Below are 16900 nucleotides of genomic sequence, written 5' to 3' on the forward strand. Positions count from 1 at the left end.
TGTGAAATTCAGTTTAGGAACGGGTGGCGTAAGGAATACATAATCTGCAATCTCCCTGATTGGGGGTAAAAGGTTAACGGGTCCAAGGACAGACATTGAGATATGGGGGTATGTTGTTCATCTATAAACCCAGAAGAACCAGGCCTTGTAGTGTTTTCACATCAACTTCAATGGGAGTTAAAGACACAGACCAATTATAAAAAGAAAAGGAGGACCAGAGGCACCTTAGAGACTAACCAATTTATTTGAGCATAAGCTTTCGTGAGCTACAGCTCACTCCATCGGAATGCGTCCCATGAAGTGAGCTGTAGCTCACGAAAGCTTCTGCTCAAATAAATTGGTTAGTCTCTAAGGTGCCACTAGTCCTCCTTTTCTTTTTGCGAATACAGACTAAGACTAACAGGGCTGCTACTCTGAGACCAATTATAGGAAAGGCAGGCCAGGCAGAACAAGGGGAGGGCATGGACGATATACTCCTAAGAAGGAGTGTTGATGTTTCTTTCCTTAAATTGTAGCTCTGGGCGAAGATTTGATTTTTAATATTTCAGAACATGGAGAGAAATCCCTTCTAAGGCTCTTACAGAGACAGGGGGTGGGTGAGCGAATATCTTTTATTGCTGCAGCGCTTCTGGTGGCGAGACAAACTTTCCAGCTAGACAGGGCTCTTCTTCAGAGCTATACCCCTCTGTTCCTTCCTCTCCTGCTTGGCTACGCTGGCAAGAAGCCCAGGTCAGCACTAATCCAGCCGGCAGTTCTTGTTTTGGAAGAAACACTCCGCTCCTCCACAGCGTAGGGCTGATTCACTTTCCTGTGCGCCAGGGAGGCGGTGCACGGACCCGTTTGCAAAGAGCCCCTGGAAGGGAGGGCCTCATAAAGCCGCAAGTTGTTTGTTAATGTCACAGGGAGACAAAAGTCCATAGCCGAGGCTGCTGCGGCTCAGTTGGCTGCAAACCCTATTTTTGCCTTCCCCCTTCAGATCCCCCCCCAAGCCACAGATCAGGCTCACAGGTGAGGCTAAGTCCTTGCAAACAGGCCGCCCTGCCCCGTTTGCAGCCCTGGTGTCCTCCAGCAAACACGCCCCAGAGCCCAGGGTGGGTCTGTGCAGGCGGCTGCGCCCTGCAGGCACCGGCTGGGCGGGTTTCCCTGCCGCCCAGGGCTGCAGCCGGCCCCGGGAGGAGGCTGTTTGCACAGCGCGGGGCCGGCCGCCAGGCGCCTGCCCCCGCCCCCGGCAGAGGAACCCGCCAGCCCGGCCGGGAGTGGCTGCGAGCGGCGCTGGCCGCAGCCAACCGCGGGCCATAAATACCGGCGGGCGGGGCGCCGCCGCTCCCCGAGCCCCGCAGACGCGCGAGCAGCCGCCCCGAGAGCGGGTAGGTGGGCGCCGGCCCCGCGCTGCGCATCCCTCCCCGGGGGGCGCCCCCCTCCCCCGCGTCCTGCGGGGAGCGCTGCCCCCCCCGGGCGGGAAAGGGGTTCCCCTCCCTGCCCCCCTGCACGCCCCACAGCCCCCACCCCGCTTATGGATAGGGGCGCAGGGGGTCGCCCCCCCCCCAAACCACCCTGCGTGCACCCCTTGGAGGGGGCTGAGGGTCCCCACTCACCAGCCAGCCCTGCCCTGTGCATGCGACCCTTTTCTATACCTGGGTGCTCCCCCTTTCTCCATTTATAGGCGGGGGGGGTCCCCTCCCCGGATCACCCTCCCTTCTCCTGTGGGGTGGCGAGGGGTCCTGTCTCCAGCCCCCGTGGAGGGGGGGGGGGAGAAGCACCCTGGGCCCCCTTTCCCTGCCGGCTGTGTGTACCCCAGGGAGGGGAGGAGCCCGTGCTGAGCGTGCATCCTGCCCCCCCGCCCCCCCCCGCAGTCCCGGGCCCAGGGAGATGTCGCGCCCGCTGACCGACCAGGAGAAGAGGAAGCAGATCAGCATCCGCGGGATCGTGGGTGTGGAGAACGTGGCCGAGCTGAAGAAGGGCTTCAACCGGCACCTGCACTTCACCCTGGTCAAGGACCGCAATGTGGCCACCCCCCGCGACTACTACTTCGCCCTGGCGCACACGGTGCGTGACCACCTGGTGGGCAGGTGGATCCGCACCCAGCAGTATTACTACGAGAAGGACCCCAAGGTGAGCTGGGGAGGCACCACGTCGGGGCGGGGGGGGGGGGGGTGCACTGGGTCTGCTGGCAGCTGGCAGGTAGGTCCCCCAGGTACAGGGAACCCAGTCCAGGATCACCAGGGGTACACAAGCCCCAGATGTGCACCAGGGAGGGCTGCTCAGTAGGTGGGAAGCTAAGGGCCAAGGGGAGCATAGTGGTGTGCAAGGCACAGTGGGGAGGGGGAAGGCACTGTGAGTTTGGGACCACTTCCTTGGGCAGGTCCCCAAGCAGGGACATAGCTGTATAAATCCCGCAAGTTATGGGAAGGGTGAGTAGCTTCTGACTCAAGACCAGGAGTAACTTGTACAGTGGGGGTGCTGAGAGCCATCGGACCAAACTGCAAAACCTGTATACGACAGCAACCACTTCAAGCCGGGGATGCTGCCACACCTCTTGGTCCCGCACCTATGCTCAAGACCCTCCCAAGGTTCAGGAGTGGGGAGGCTACTTCATGTCTGGCATGGGGAAGCCCTGACTAGATTTTGGAGATTGGGAGGAGACATTGCTTTCCCATCTTAAACTCCTCATGAGCAAACCTTGCTAAATCTCCCCTTGCTCTTGCTTTGCATTCAGCTGGAACTAGGTGTTTTTAGAGGGAGACGTGTCTGCTTCCTCATTTGTCCCTGATTCCAGGAACTGGGTTTAAACAAACTAGGCCACTTTAACTTGTTTTGCTAGTTGAACAAAACTTGGCTGCAAACTCCAATATCCAATGCTTGGAAAGAAAGTGTTTGCTGTATTGTACTGCAGAGTTTCTTCCTGTGTATTCCTGCCCCCTTTTGTATTGTCCAGTGGGTCTGGCCGACCAACAAATATCCGGAAACCCTTTTAGCGTAAATTAGTTTAAGGGATCAAAAAGGTCAGAGTCAGCTCAAAATAAAAGCAAAACTAATTGGCAGTGACAGAACTTCAAAGCTGTACGTGCTTTACTACTAGAGTTTAAAACTTCCTTTGAGCCTGTTAGGAATACTTTACATGAGCCATTGCAAAAGTATAAGGAGCCTCTTTTTATGACTCTGTGAAAGTGCCATGTTAGCCGTCCTTCACAATTGTTTATATATAACTCTCACTTTCTTCTATTGCTCTGAACTTCAACTGAAGAAGACAGTCAAGCCAAAGTACACCTTTCTTACTCCCTGGCTGTATTTCTTAACTCTGATCCTTATAATGTGGCAATAAGAAACCAAAAAGTGCAGAACACGTGTAATCAAAATTTAAAAGGTAATAGACAACTGTCATATCTCAAGAGACTGTGGTCTGCAGCATTGCGCATACAGACTGCATTTTTTCTAGGAAAACCCAGGCCCTGTAATTCAAAATTTTCTAGAGTAGATACATGTACTTCATGGAGACCCAGGGACTTTAGGTACTTGTGGGAACTAGGAGCATTGTAGTGGAGGAGGTTGAGAACTCATGTATCACATGACCAGGTGTGAAATGTCCATCCTCTGAACCCTCAGGCTCCTCTGAGAAGGAAGTGGGACTGAAGTAAAAAGCTCAAGCAGTCTCAAGTGAATTGGCTTAACATTCCTCTAGGGTCATTGCTTGTCCACTTTGGTTGATATTGAACACAGAACTGTGCTTGCTAGCGGATTAAACAGTAATCCTGTTTGTGACATCATTTGAAAGCCCCTCCCAATCTATCAAGTCAAATTACTTATCACAAGGCTGCCCCCACCTTTCTCAGCCAATGATGATTTCTCATATGTCTGCTTTTCGACAAGCGCCTTTGCGCTCTTTTCCACACTGTGACTTACATGTGGAAGGGACCCCCCCCCGTCAACATTCACAAAGCTGCCACCTTCTCCTCTTCTAAATCCGTCCTTAAACCCAACCTCTGCTGTGATGCCCACAGATCACTAGCAGGCATTGGCTCGAGTGGCATGTAGCGGTGACCACTGTGACCATTTATGCAAATGTACTTGTCTTTACTGTTACCTTCCCTCTCACCTGTTACATATTGTTACAGTCCTAGATTGTGAGCTCTCTGGGGCAGGGCAACGAGTCTTTCTTTGAGTCATTTGTGCAGCACCTTGCGCAGTAGAGCCATGATCCCTGACTAGAGTCTCTTAGCACTACTGCAATAAAAACAATCATCCTTGGAGGAAATTAAATTTCAGGGAACAAAGACTTGTATTATTTAGAATATTTGCATCAAGGGAGATTCTATCTAGATGTTTTGTTCAGGAAGCAGGAGTAGCTCTTGAAAGCACTCTGTGCATCAGAGTCAGGTCAGTTGTCTGGAGTTTTTAAAGCCTGGTTTAATTTGAAATGTCTGCTTCGTTTACATTTTAACTCGGTTTCATAAATAGACATAGAGCAAAATGCTGCCCCTGATCTGAACATGCATCTCTCCCATTGATGCAATGAAACTGTCGGTCACAGGTTAAGGCTCTTGGAGGAGTTCTGATCTCTTGTTCAAACAAAACTCAACCTCTTCCACCCTGGACCTCTCCTCTCCCTGTGTGAGCATTAATTGTTTAAAACTAGCAGTGAGGGTGTAGAACACAGGGTTGGAGGTGGTTAGGCCTTTCCTCCATCTTGTTGCATGGCATACTTTATAATTTTTTTCCCCAGCATCCGCCCTATTTCCAGCCTTTCCTTTGGTTACATGTACAGCACAAAAGGCCTGAAGCAGTCTGTCTGCAGACTCAGGAAGAGAGTGCTGCATGGGGTTATCGCTACAATCCTAAAGGCTGAAAACACCTTTTTTTAAAAAGTGAAATCAGTGGGTTAGGATCCCTCACCCCCTGCCCAAAGTGGCTTATGAATTTTTAAAGCCATGCTTATTTTAAATCAAGGCATCAGCTAATAATCAGGATTTTCTACTCGAGGTGTTACCTTAAAAAGACTTAAGAGTCCTCTTGATGATATAAGCTGGTTTTATTCCTCTTGGATTTAGAAGATGCCAAAATAATGTTTCCAGATCTTGAACATTTTTGAGGAGACTGTTTCTACATGTTTCAGATTTGCTTTCATTTTTCTTTATTTCAGAGAGTTTACTATCTCTCTCTGGAATTTTATATGGGCCGTACCTTACAGAACACCATGATAAACCTTGGATTGCAGAATGCTTGTGATGAGGCAATTTATCAGGTAAGTGTGTCTATATTGTGGTTTAGCGGAGTAATATTTAGTCATTAGGGGTTTTTGTTTTGTTTTTGGCACCGGGGTAGGGAGGGGTGGAGGGGGAGAATATTGTAGACCAAGAAGTCAATTGATAGACACAGTCCTAAATGGCCAAAGTAAAGGTCTTGGAAGAATGTTAACTGACTGGGTGTTCAGTGGGTGTTGGCTACATAAGGAAATTCCTATGCTTTTGGCACTATCGGTTGACAGGATGTTACTGAATTTGCAAAATTTCAGCATTAGAATAAACCTCTTGGTGTAAAATTCGACTTCCCCTTTTCACAGGAACAGAAATGTTGCTTGTCACTGCTGTTTGAGGCTTGTGGGCTGGTCGCAGAGTCAGTGGTGTATAATAGTTACTTTTTAGCTAACGAGCATATATGTAAACTGTTAAATGCTCTCTAAATCCAGAGTGACTCATGATTGTTCAGTAAAATGGAGGCATGCTGTACATTGACTTATCACTAGCAGAGCTTCAAACCTTAACATTAAATTAGTCCGTGTTTTGAGCATAATATTCCAAGACTTTGGGCCAAGTTCCTGCCTGGTGTAAGGAGGCATAACTCCATCCGCGCCAGTGGACCAAGGTTATCGTGGTCACTCATGGCTTGGCTTTGCTCCACCATTCATCGTTGTACAACAGCTCGTGTTGTTCCAAAGTTTTGAAAGTGGCTTTATTCCATTCTGCCCTTTGCTGCCCTTGTACTCTCGTTAACAGTATGCTCTCTAGTGCATAGCATTTTTAAGCAGTTACACAGCAGGAGGGATATTCTTCAAGCAAATGGCTCTCCTTTTGAAACACGTTTATTTCTGAATTTTTCACTTATACTGCACTCTTTCACGATACAAAGAGAATAGCAGTAAGGTGAGGGACTTGTTTTCGAAGAGGAATGTGTTTAGATTCTTTGTTCAAATACATCTTATGCTAATATACCTCTGGAGTTACTGGAATGTACTGTTCTGGTTGATTGGAGAAGATATTATTTAAATGTGTTTTTTTGTTACATGGATGGTAGGGCCTGTAAGGTTTTATTCTGAGAAATTTTCAGCCGTGGTATTTGATGATTGTTGGTATGAACTGAGTAATAATTTTATAAAATATTCTTTGCGTTTTTTAATACCTAAAAATTAATAATTTAACTAGCAGTATGTGCTAACTTACATGGATTTTCTGTAGTATCTAAAGAAGTCTCTTTGTAAAATGTAATGCTGAAATATAACTGTACTCTAGTGCAAATGCTAGGTCCCTGCCCCATATATTGGTAGGCCTAGTTTCATGTGGCATAAACGTCTTTCAGAGTTTTCATACAGAGTACAGCGTTTTCAAAGATTTTCTATACGTAGGCACAGCAACTTATCTACCCAAAAATACCTAGCAAAATTCAGTGTTAGAATTCATTTCCAGTGTCCCAAAACTTCTTCGTGGTATGTACCATGAGTTGAGCTGTTACCTTGTTGGATAAAGCAATGCAGGATCAGATTTAGTCTGTATTTGGATGGGAAACCTTCACAAAAATTGTAAAGTGGTATAGTGTATGTGACACATACTGCCGGAAATAAAGCAATGCCACAGCCAGGTGTGAGGGGGCACTGTGCTTCTGGGGGCACTGTCTTTTGAATGAGATCTAAGACCAATGTCCTGACAGCTTAAGATCATTAAAATTCCCTGGCACTCTTTGGAAGAACAGGTGTTAGCCCTGGTATCCTGGCTAACAGCCAATGAAGTATTGATGCTTTTCATACTTAGTTACTCTAGTAGTTTCAGGTGGATCAGCTATTCTTCATTTAACATCCTGAACTCTTGTGTAGTGCTCTTGTTATAGGTGGTTACCATCCTCCAAAAGTAGCTGTGTTTCACTGGTGGGCGAAATGTTTCTCTTCTGTATTGTGAAGTTTTGATGAGCATGTTGGCAGCTTCAGATGAAAGGTGCTATATAAATCAGCTCTTTAGTTCAAGAACAAAAAGTGCAAGTGGGCTGGGGTTGAGGGGCTTATGTTGCTATTGTCCACGGTGCCTGGAAAGGGTAGAGGGCCAAAGGTGCTTTGGGGGAAATTCACTGTCGCAGCTGCAGAGATGAGTCTGGTTAAGCCTGGAATCCAATAAACAAGTTCCTTCTTGAGCACCTGCCTGCCAGGATAGTAACAAGGGATGACGGTGCAGTGCTGAATTAATTGTGTTCAGAGCTCCTTGTAAATGGGTTCTTTCCAATAGCTCTGTTTGCATCTTAACTCCTGTGTTTCTCCTGCTCCCTCGTGGCAGAGTGGTATTGTAAATGTTCATTCTGCCACTCGGTTCGAGAGCACAGAGCTCATCTCTCTTCTGTCTATATTTAGCTAGGGCTGGATATAGAAGAGCTGGAGGACATTGAAGAGGATGCTGGCCTTGGCAACGGAGGTCTTGGAAGACTGGCTGGTAAGTGAGCTTCCAGGACATTATGATTTGAGAACTTGCCAAGCAGTCCAGTACACATTGGGCATTCTTCCCATGAACGCAAGGAGCACTTGTCTGCCTGTGTTGTGGTGGTACCTAATTATAAGTGTAAATTAAATGGCCATGCCTTCTTGTAGTATGAACATTGCGGACAATGCTGGTGGTAGGGAAATGAGTTTAATATGCAGGGCACTAATTTGTCCCATCTATGTGATCTCCCTGCCTTTCACTCACACCCCTCCCCTAATAAAAATGATGATTTCCTTTCATTCACTAAGCTGTCTGCCAAATAGTTTAAATATAGTCTGTTTCGCTCTTGGACTCCACCTGTCCTCTTCAGTCTGGCCTCTCCTGCACAGAAGCTATCTCTCCTCTTCTATTAGTGCCTGGCTGTAACTTGCAAAATGTTGACTCCAGAAAATAGATACGCTGGCTGAATAATAGGATAACAACCATGCAGATATGACTTTGCTATTTTTGAACCAGTGGCCCTGCAAATGCTGTTTATAGTACAGGACTATTTAGGAGGAAGGTGCGTGTCGGGGGAGGGAGGGACGGACAGACTTTGATACTCTTGGCTTATATTAGTGCAGGGCTGCATATGGGTCTGATGGAAAAGAAAGTGGGACTGACTTTCAGACCCCAGTGATGATCCCCCAGTTGCTTGAGTATCAGATCAACCTTGGGCTTCATTGTCTACTCAGAACGCTCTCCAAGGCCAACTGTATCTTGACTCCCATCCACACCTGCTTTCAATTGGTGTTTCTTTAGAATCATAGAATCATAGAATATCAGGGTTGGAAGGGACCCCAGAAGGTCATCTAGTCCAACCCCCTGCTCAAAGCAGGACCAAGTCCCAGTTAAATCATCCCAGCCAGGGCTTTGTCAAGCCTGACCTTAAAAACCTGTAAGGAAGGAGATTCTACCACCTCCCTAGGTAACGCATTCCAGTGTTTCACCACCCTCTTAGTGAAAAAGTTTTTCCTAATATCCAATCTAAACCTCCCCCATTGCAACTTGAGACCATTACTCCTCGTTCTGTCATCTGCTACCATTGAGAACAGTCTAGAGCCATCCTCTTTGGAACCCCCTTTCAGGTAGTTGAAAGCAGCTATCAAATCCCCCCTCATTCTTCTCTTCTGCAGACTAAACAATCCCAGCTCCCTCAGCCTCTCCTCATAAGTCATGTGCTCTAGACCCCTAATCATTTTTGTTGCCCTTCGCTGGACTCTTTCCAATTTATCCACATCCTTCTTGTAGTGTGGGGCCCAAAACTGGACACAGTACTCCAGATGAGGCCTCACCAGTGTCGAATAGAGGGGAACGATCACGTCCCTCGATCTGCTCGCTATGCCCCTACTTATACATCCCAAAATGCCATTGGCCTTCTTGGCAACAAGGGCACACTGCTGACTCATATCCAGCTTCTCGTCCACTGTCACCCCTAGGTCCTTTTCCGCAGAACTGCTGCCTAGCCATTCGGTCCCTAGTCTGTAGCGGTGCATTGGGTTCTTCCGTCCTAAGTGCAGGACCCTGCACTTATCCTTATTGAACCTCATCAGATTTCTTTTGGCCCAATCCTCCAATTTGTCTAGGTCCTTCTGTATCCTATCCCTCCCCTCCAGCGTATCTACCACTCCTCCCAGTTTAGTATCATCCGCAAATTTGCTGAGAGTGCAATCCACACCATCCTCCAGATCATTTATGAAGATATTGAACAAAACCGGCCCCAGGACCGACCCCTGGGGCACTCCACTTGACACTGGCTGCCAACTAGACATGGAGCCATTGATCACTACCCGTTGAGCCCGACAATCTAGCCAGCTTTCTACCCACCTTATAGTGCATTCATCCAGCCCATACTTCCTTAACTTGCTGACAAGAATGCTGTGGGAGACCGTGTCAAAAGCTTTGCTAAAGTCAAGAAACAATACATCCACTGCTTTCCCTTCATCCACAGAACCAGTAATCTCATCATAAAAGGCGATTAGATTAGTCAGGCATGACCTTCCCTTGGTGAATCCATGCTGACTGTTCCTGATCACTTTCCTCTCCTCTAAGTGCTTCAGGATTGATTCTTTGAGGACCTGCTCCATGATTTTTCCAGGGACTGAGGTGAGGCTGACTGGCCTGTAGTTCCCAGGATCCTCCTTCTTCCCTTTTTTAAAGATGGGCACTACATTAGCCTTTTTCCAGTCATCCGGGACTTCCCCCGTTCGCCACGAGTTTTCAAAGATAATGGCCAAGGGCTCTGCAATCACAGCCGCCAATTCCTTCAGCACTCTCGGATGCAATTCGTCCGGCCCCATGGACTTGTGCACGTCCAGCTTTTCTAAATAGTCCCTAACCACCTCTATCTCTACAGAGGGCTGGCCATCTCTTCCCCAATAAGCCCTTCCCTTTTAGTCCTCAAAGTACTTGTTTCCCTAGCATGGGAGGTGGTACGTGTGGTGTGCCAGGCATGGGGTTGGAGCCACATACACAAAGGGGAAGGCGGTATGTGGTGTTGTGTGTTATGCAGACAAGGAGTTGGAGCAATGGGAAGATGTGGAATGGAAAAGAGATTAACTGACGGTCTCTAAGCCGTGCCTGCATATGCATGCTGCGTAAATGTACCTTTCAACTTAGCGCGAAGTAGGGAGCTCTGTTTTTTTATATTTGGGCTGCTTTGTAAGCTTGTCACTTTCAGGGGCTGATGAAACCATAATGGGAAATTTCGCTAAATACGTCCCTAAATTGTCTGTCCTTAACAGCCTGCTTTCTTGACTCAATGGCAACACTTGGGCTTGCTGCATACGGGTATGGCATCAGATATGAATATGGAATCTTCAACCAGAAGATCCGAGATGGATGGCAGGTACACCTAAGCCAAACCCTGCTGTTTCCCTCCCCACCTTGTGGAAGCAAAGAATGTGCTTCCTTTAAACACCGACATTGGGGGCATGGGTCACTTGAGATGTTTTGTCCTGTTTATCACATGTTGTCCAAGTTTGAGTACTTTAGATCTCTTGGTTTAGATTAATTTAGGCAGTGAAGCTGCATTTAGGGGAGCCAATACAAGATGCAGCGTTCTGTTAACTGGAGAAACATGCCCTGAAAGTCTGAAATTTGAATTTTATTTGGGGGAGGAGGGTGTTCCCGGTCCCCCAGGGAAAACGTAAAAGCTCTTCAAAATCCCTCCCCCTGCAGTTGGCTTATTGATAAGTATGCCTCAAATCCTAAAACATGAGTTACTCTCCTGCTTGTAACATGGGGAAAGAGAGGTCATTCCTCCAGCAAAACAAAAACCAAAACTATTTGTGATGGTTAAGTGGGGATTATGTTGCCTCTTTCTTCCATGTCTATGTCAATACAGAGAGAGAATCCTTTCTACCCACCCTTCTGCAGCCACCCACATAATAACTCAGTGGACCAAAACCAAAGTGTACCTGCCCTTGTGTTTGTAGCTATTTAACCCGATGCATTGTCAGGCCGCACTCCATGCTGTTACATTGGATGGCTAGTGTATGGGATCTTAAGCCTTGAGGAAAAAAATGCTAAATTTGAAGTTTCTACTGTTGCAAAAACATGTGCTTAATCTAGAATTATTAAAGTTTCAGCTGCTTAAGAAGGTGAGTTTTCAGGATGTATTTAACGATAGCCAGGGAACAGGCTGGGATGCTTGGAATTCAGCCTATCAAAATCAAATACACAATACACACTTTTTTTTTTTTCAGACTCATCTAACCAACTTGCTCCTCCAATGATTTCAAAGTGCCTCCCCTTGCTTCCCCCTGACAGTAGTACAATGTTGAAGCCATGGTGTCAATACAAATATCAGCTGCTCGCTGACCACTGGGGCGAACACGAAATTTAATATCCAAATAAACACCACCCGGGCTTCTGGCTTCTTCTTCTTTTTTTTTTTTTTTTTAATACCGGAGTCATTCAGTCACTATTTAAAGCCTAAATGAAGCTACCTTAGATTCCAGCCTGCCCCCACCAAAATGTTATAGAACGCAGGGAGCGTGTGTCAGCTTTTAAATCTAGCTTGCTGGGGAGCGTGTGGTTGGTATTACAGTCGTATCTAGGGACCCTGACTGAAATCGGGGCCTGTTGCATTGATTTAGATGAAATATTTGAGCCAGCGTCAAAGGTATTAACATAATCCAGTCATTGTCCAACATGAACTGGTTTAAAACTAGGTTCAGGGTTTGGTATTCGGGGACCTTAGCCTGCTTAGTACCATGGCAAACATGCTATTAAAAATCCTTATAACCTTTTACTAAAGATCAATCACTTGAAATGTCAAGTATTAAATAAGGTTTTCATTTTAACAACATCCCTTGTTTCCTTTAGCTAGAGAGGTTTTTTTTAAAAGAAATAAACCCCTCCCACTTTTGTTGGACAATGTCTTAGATAGTAATAACTGTCCTTTTTGGTGAAGAAACACAAGTTTGTTGAGATGGGCTGCAGCTGTCCTTGCTGTTTAAAGCCCAATCCAGTCTCCTGGAAGACAAGGCAAAACAACCACAAAAGGGAAAAGAAAAGAACAGCCAAGATAGAAAATGCAGCTTCTGTCTCTGACGTTGACTTTCGCTTGCAATCTCCCTGCTGGAAAAACACAGGCTCAGAAGACTTATCAGCCCCTCCAAGAATGGGCAAATATGTTTATGGCATTGCTTTTAGTTGCAACTCTGGTCAAATGCTAACAGCAATGTTGTAAAATACGCAGTCTTGGCTGGCTAAGCGAGACTCTTATTAAACAGAAGGCAAGAGGAGAGGAAAGAAATTAAGGTGGGGAAGGAAAAGGACACAATGAAGGGGAAAGGGGACAAAGTCTCACTTCCCAGGTGGTGGTTGGAATTTAGCCAGTGACAATGTCATCTGGGTCCTTCTCTGTTGCCTGGTCTGATCAGGACATCTCTCAGGATTAGGACAAAGAAGGTCCAAGGTCCCAGGGGATGGTGTGGGTGGCAGCCATGATAAGGCGTGCTGCAGTGTTTGTTGGCAGACAGCTGCTGCTTTTACTAACTTTCCCTAATAGTCTTCTCTTTGTGAGAACCCTGAAACGGAGTGGTGGATGGAATACTCCATCCTCTCATTACTTTGTTCACCAAATAGGCCTAATTTTGGACGCACCAGTTTTGGGATATTTTTAACCTTACCAGTTACAATTTTAACACAGTCCTTGAGTGGCATTCGTAAAACCCTTTCTAAATTACATCTGTTTTTCTCTCCTTTTTGCATCCTTCTTTTAAACAATTTTATATAAGAAGTCATTGTGACAATTTATGAACTTTCACTCACTCTTAGCAGTTGAGCTCACAGTCAGGGTAAATTTGTAGGCCCAGTTATAACAGGCCCCATTCTAATAGGCACTGTATGGAGACGAACCCCGTAAGAGACGGTCCCTGCCCTGAAGAGTCTGTCTGCCTTGTATATCTAAAGCTGTAAAGGGTGGCAGAAAGGAAGTACCATCTCTGTTTTACAGATGGGGAGCTGCAGCACAGAGAGATTGAATGACTTGTTTAAGGTCACAAGAAGTTCATGGCAAAGCCAGGACATGGAGCCAGGTCTCCCGAGTCCCGTCCAGTACCTTAACCACAAAACCCGCCTTCTCTCTGTTACGCAGGGTCGGCCCTAAAAGCATGAAACGCCTTAGTAAATGAAAAATGCAGTTCTGTTTGGACACCAGTATTGTAGGTTGGTAACATTGACTTGTTGGTGCTTGCAGAATACTAATCTGTTTACAGCATATCTTGGCATAGCTGCGTTGCACGGAGAAACAATGGGCCCTTTGAGTTCACCCAGACTAATAGTTTGTTCAGCAGCGACTGACCAGGCTGAGGTGTTCCTGCCTCGCTGCTCTGAAATGATACTCCAGGCTGTCAGAAGACGTTTCCTTGTTGAACTTTGCAGCATTTGAATGATAAACGGCTCGTTGATTTTGCCCGTATTTGAAACCTGTGCGCCCACCGCAGTGAGAGGGCAGCTAGATGTCCATGTGTAGCTGTACGCTGTGGGGTTTGGTTAGGAGTGTGCTGTGGAGGAATGGCACCAAAGGAAGGTGCCTAGTTGTGGCACTGCCATGCCAGAGAAGCCATTTGTAGTCCTGGGGCCAAATTGAGCCCTAATATAAAAAGGCATAAATCTCATTGACCTCACTGGAAGCTGCACCCACCCATGCAGGGATTGAATTTGGTCTCTCATGCTCATTGGGGTAGAATTGGAAGAGTGATAAAGGGAGTGCACCTCTTCCTGGGGCAGGGGAAGAGTTACTTTTACATGGCTGAGGAGCAACATTGACTGACACCCCCCCCCCCCCCCCCAAAAAAAAACAAAACAAAACAGAAGAATTGTTGTGACCCAGGGCCACAAGGAGGGAAAGGAGAAGATCCTTGGGGCTCTGGCAGACAGAGAAGCCCCCCTCTCTTTCTCCCCATAAAGGAGAAAGCTGTGGCAGGGAGAAAGGTAGATGCACTTGCAGGGGCAAAATATCAGCGCGCACTGGCCTGAGTGGAAAAGAGGTCATGTAGGTTTGAGATGGAAAGACCTAGGCCAGTCCCACCCATCCCCCAAGAAAGGAGGTTCTTTCCTGGCTTCTGAGCTCAAAGGTGCCCATTCTTAGCAGGGGACAGTTTCAGACCTTTGGGTTATGGGCCCAGGTTTCTGGCTCTTTACAAACTGGGAAAGTCCTCTTTCTTTGTGACAGGCCTAGCTGTTCTCTGCCATCTGCAGTGCTCCAATCTTTCTATTTTTTGTGTGTTGTCAATAAGCTTTCGTCTGGAGCTGTAATCTGAAACTCTCCTTTATTAGCACAAATCTGTGGTATCCAGCTCTTCTAATGGCCCTGGAGGGTACGTGCGTGTGTGTGTTTGTGTGTGTAAATATATATTTATTTTAAAGTGTAGCCAACATTGCATGTTTGGCATGGGCTCTTATCCGCCCTGCAGTTGATTATACAGAATTCCATCTGACTCATGGAAAGGGAACAGTGACTAATCCTATGAACAGCCAGCCTTCCTCAGTGTGCAGTTTATAACTGCTTTCCTATTAAAGATCTGCTAGTTAAACAGCAGGGCAATGATTTTTCTTCCTCACTCTTTGGTTGCTTTGTCTTAACATGGCCCTGTCCTCTACTCCTATGACCTGTACATAATGGCTGTCTCCTCTATAGCTCTCATTCAGCAGCATTAAGGCGGTGTCTAATCTATAGTCTTCCGTTTAGCAGCACTTCTTCACTGAGGTGCCAACCTGCTTCATTAGCAGGTCTCCAGGATGAGGTTTAAATTCTGATTAAATCTATTCCTGTCTCATCACACTCACAAGATCCAGTTGAGTTAGTGAGCAGACAGGGAACCAATTACCTTGTAAACAGATCTGGTCTTAGACTATTGTAATCATCTTTGTCTGGAAAAAAGCATATTAGAAGGAACGCTTCTCTGTCAATGGTCATCTGCCTCTCATGGAGCTCCAGTGCTCTTATAGCTCTAAAAATACTCTGATATATTTGGAGCTATAAGGTCTTGCATTGTTGTGGAAGACCTGGCTTTCAACATCTTTTTTTAAGCAACTGAGTTGTTGAAATTGGGGAAATCATTAACTGAAGATCTTGCAAATGATAACCAGGGTTCAATGTAGAGATTACAAAACAGAGATGCCCAGGCTAACCCATGATTGTCAACATGAGCAGTTACTGGGATGTTAAAAAACTTGAAATAAAGTCTTTTACTGGTTGGTGTTGCATGAAATTAAACATACAACCATGTAAAGATTTCCTGAGTGTTTCTTATTATAGTCTTTTAGTTTTAATTAAAGTGAACAGAAAAGGTCAGATTATAGGTGCCTGGTGTGGGTATAAGTGTTTGTTTGAATTTTCATGTGCAGTTACCATAACTGCAAATGCAAGTCAGGCTTTGTGCCGGAGAATGCACAGAATTCTAGATGCCCAGTTTGCACATCAGCTCACAGAGTGTGCATTTTTAATGAAAATCTTCAGGCCTCTGTTCTGACAATCTGTCCCCGAATCTCTGAACAACGTGGCTCTCCAACTCTCCTGTGCATGGATTCTCTCAAAGAAATCAGGCTCTCCAGCTAATGAGCTTGGGAGCTCTTTGTGCATCTACAGATCAGCTGCCAAAAAGCCTCATCCAAGAGCCATGTGAACAAATGATTTCACTAATGGTAATGGAATGTTAACCTGTATATACTGGTCAGCCACTCGGTGGCACAATGTGTAAAATGCCTTATTTAAACGAACCTCACCCCAACCTGCCTTCCTCAGCATGCGCAGTTTATAACTTCTTTCCTATTAAAAGAGCTGTTTAGTTAAACAGCAGGGCAGTGACATTCGTTCCTCACTCTTTGGTTGCTTTGTCTTAACATGGTCTTGTCCTCTACTCCTATGTATTTTAAAGTATCTTATGATGAACTCACCTGGTGTGTATAAGCAAGCTCTGTAGCCAGGCCATATCTGGTACAGGAACGTGACATGGTGTCAGGAGTAAATTGACAACAGAAATAGAAGGAAAACCGCAACAAAGGTTGCCAGGATCTCATCGATATGCCACTCTTCAATGCCCAAGAGAGCTTTAGCAAGTTGTCACAATGGATAGATTAAGCGGTATTTCACAAGAGTCTGAATTGCACACAACCTCCACAATGAACCTGGAGATGTACAGGTATTATCTTTAATTTGTGCTATGGGGAAGCAAGCAGAGCAGATCTTTAAATCCTTTGACTTTGTGACTGACTTCAGTACAGATGACCATGAAAGGGTTCTGGCTATGTTTGATGCATACTTTATGGAAGAGCATGTTTTCATCGGAGAATTCAAGAACCAGGGGAAATGCTGAATGTTTCATAAGAGCTCTGCGTACATTGGCTCGCAACTGATTTTGGGGAATGCAAAACATGAAAACAATCAGATGGAGGCTGGTTATTGGGTTAACAGAAAGGAAAAACCTCTCACAGCGGTGACGGTTGAAAGGAGAGTCACAGCTATACAGAAAGCAAAGCAGTCTGACCTGCGCAGATAGCAAAACTTCTCAGAGCAACTGAAAAGGAGCTTAGAAACTGTAAACAGACACTTCAGTGTTAAGTTGTCATAAAACCCCTGAGGCAAGGGGAGAGAACTCCCAGGTTAAGAGGGACAAATTCTACAAGCTCTGGGGAAAGTCATATCCCAAGAGATTTTGCCTCCAGCCGGAGGCACA

The 16900-nt window shown here is 46.2% G+C and overlaps 1 protein-coding gene across 3 annotated transcripts in view; it reads left to right on the forward strand.

The window, feature by feature from the left end:
- The first annotated feature begins 503 nt into the window (after window positions 1-503).
- Window positions 504-16900, forward strand: part of PYGL (glycogen phosphorylase L) — a 37219-nt gene continuing 20822 nt past the window's right edge. The window contains exons 1-5 of one of the 3 annotated variants that reach the window (XM_043548374.1): window positions 504-1008; window positions 1854-2112; window positions 5138-5239; window positions 7607-7685; window positions 10457-10560. In XM_043548374.1, the coding sequence (XP_043404309.1) occupies window positions 1870-2112; window positions 5138-5239; window positions 7607-7685; window positions 10457-10560 (528 nt within the window). In that variant the 5' untranslated portion in view covers window positions 504-1008; window positions 1854-1869. Of the gene's footprint in view, window positions 1009-1140; window positions 1368-1853; window positions 2113-5137; window positions 5240-7606; window positions 7686-10456; window positions 10561-16900 lie in introns of those variants that run through there. The other 2 variants (XM_037901336.2, XM_043548375.1) reach the window with 2 other exon arrangements.

The sequence above is a fragment of the Chelonia mydas genome, chromosome 6 (assembly GCF_015237465.2).
Source record: "Chelonia mydas isolate rCheMyd1 chromosome 6, rCheMyd1.pri.v2, whole genome shotgun sequence".
In the NCBI taxonomy this organism is placed as follows: domain Eukaryota; kingdom Metazoa; phylum Chordata; order Testudines; family Cheloniidae; genus Chelonia; species Chelonia mydas.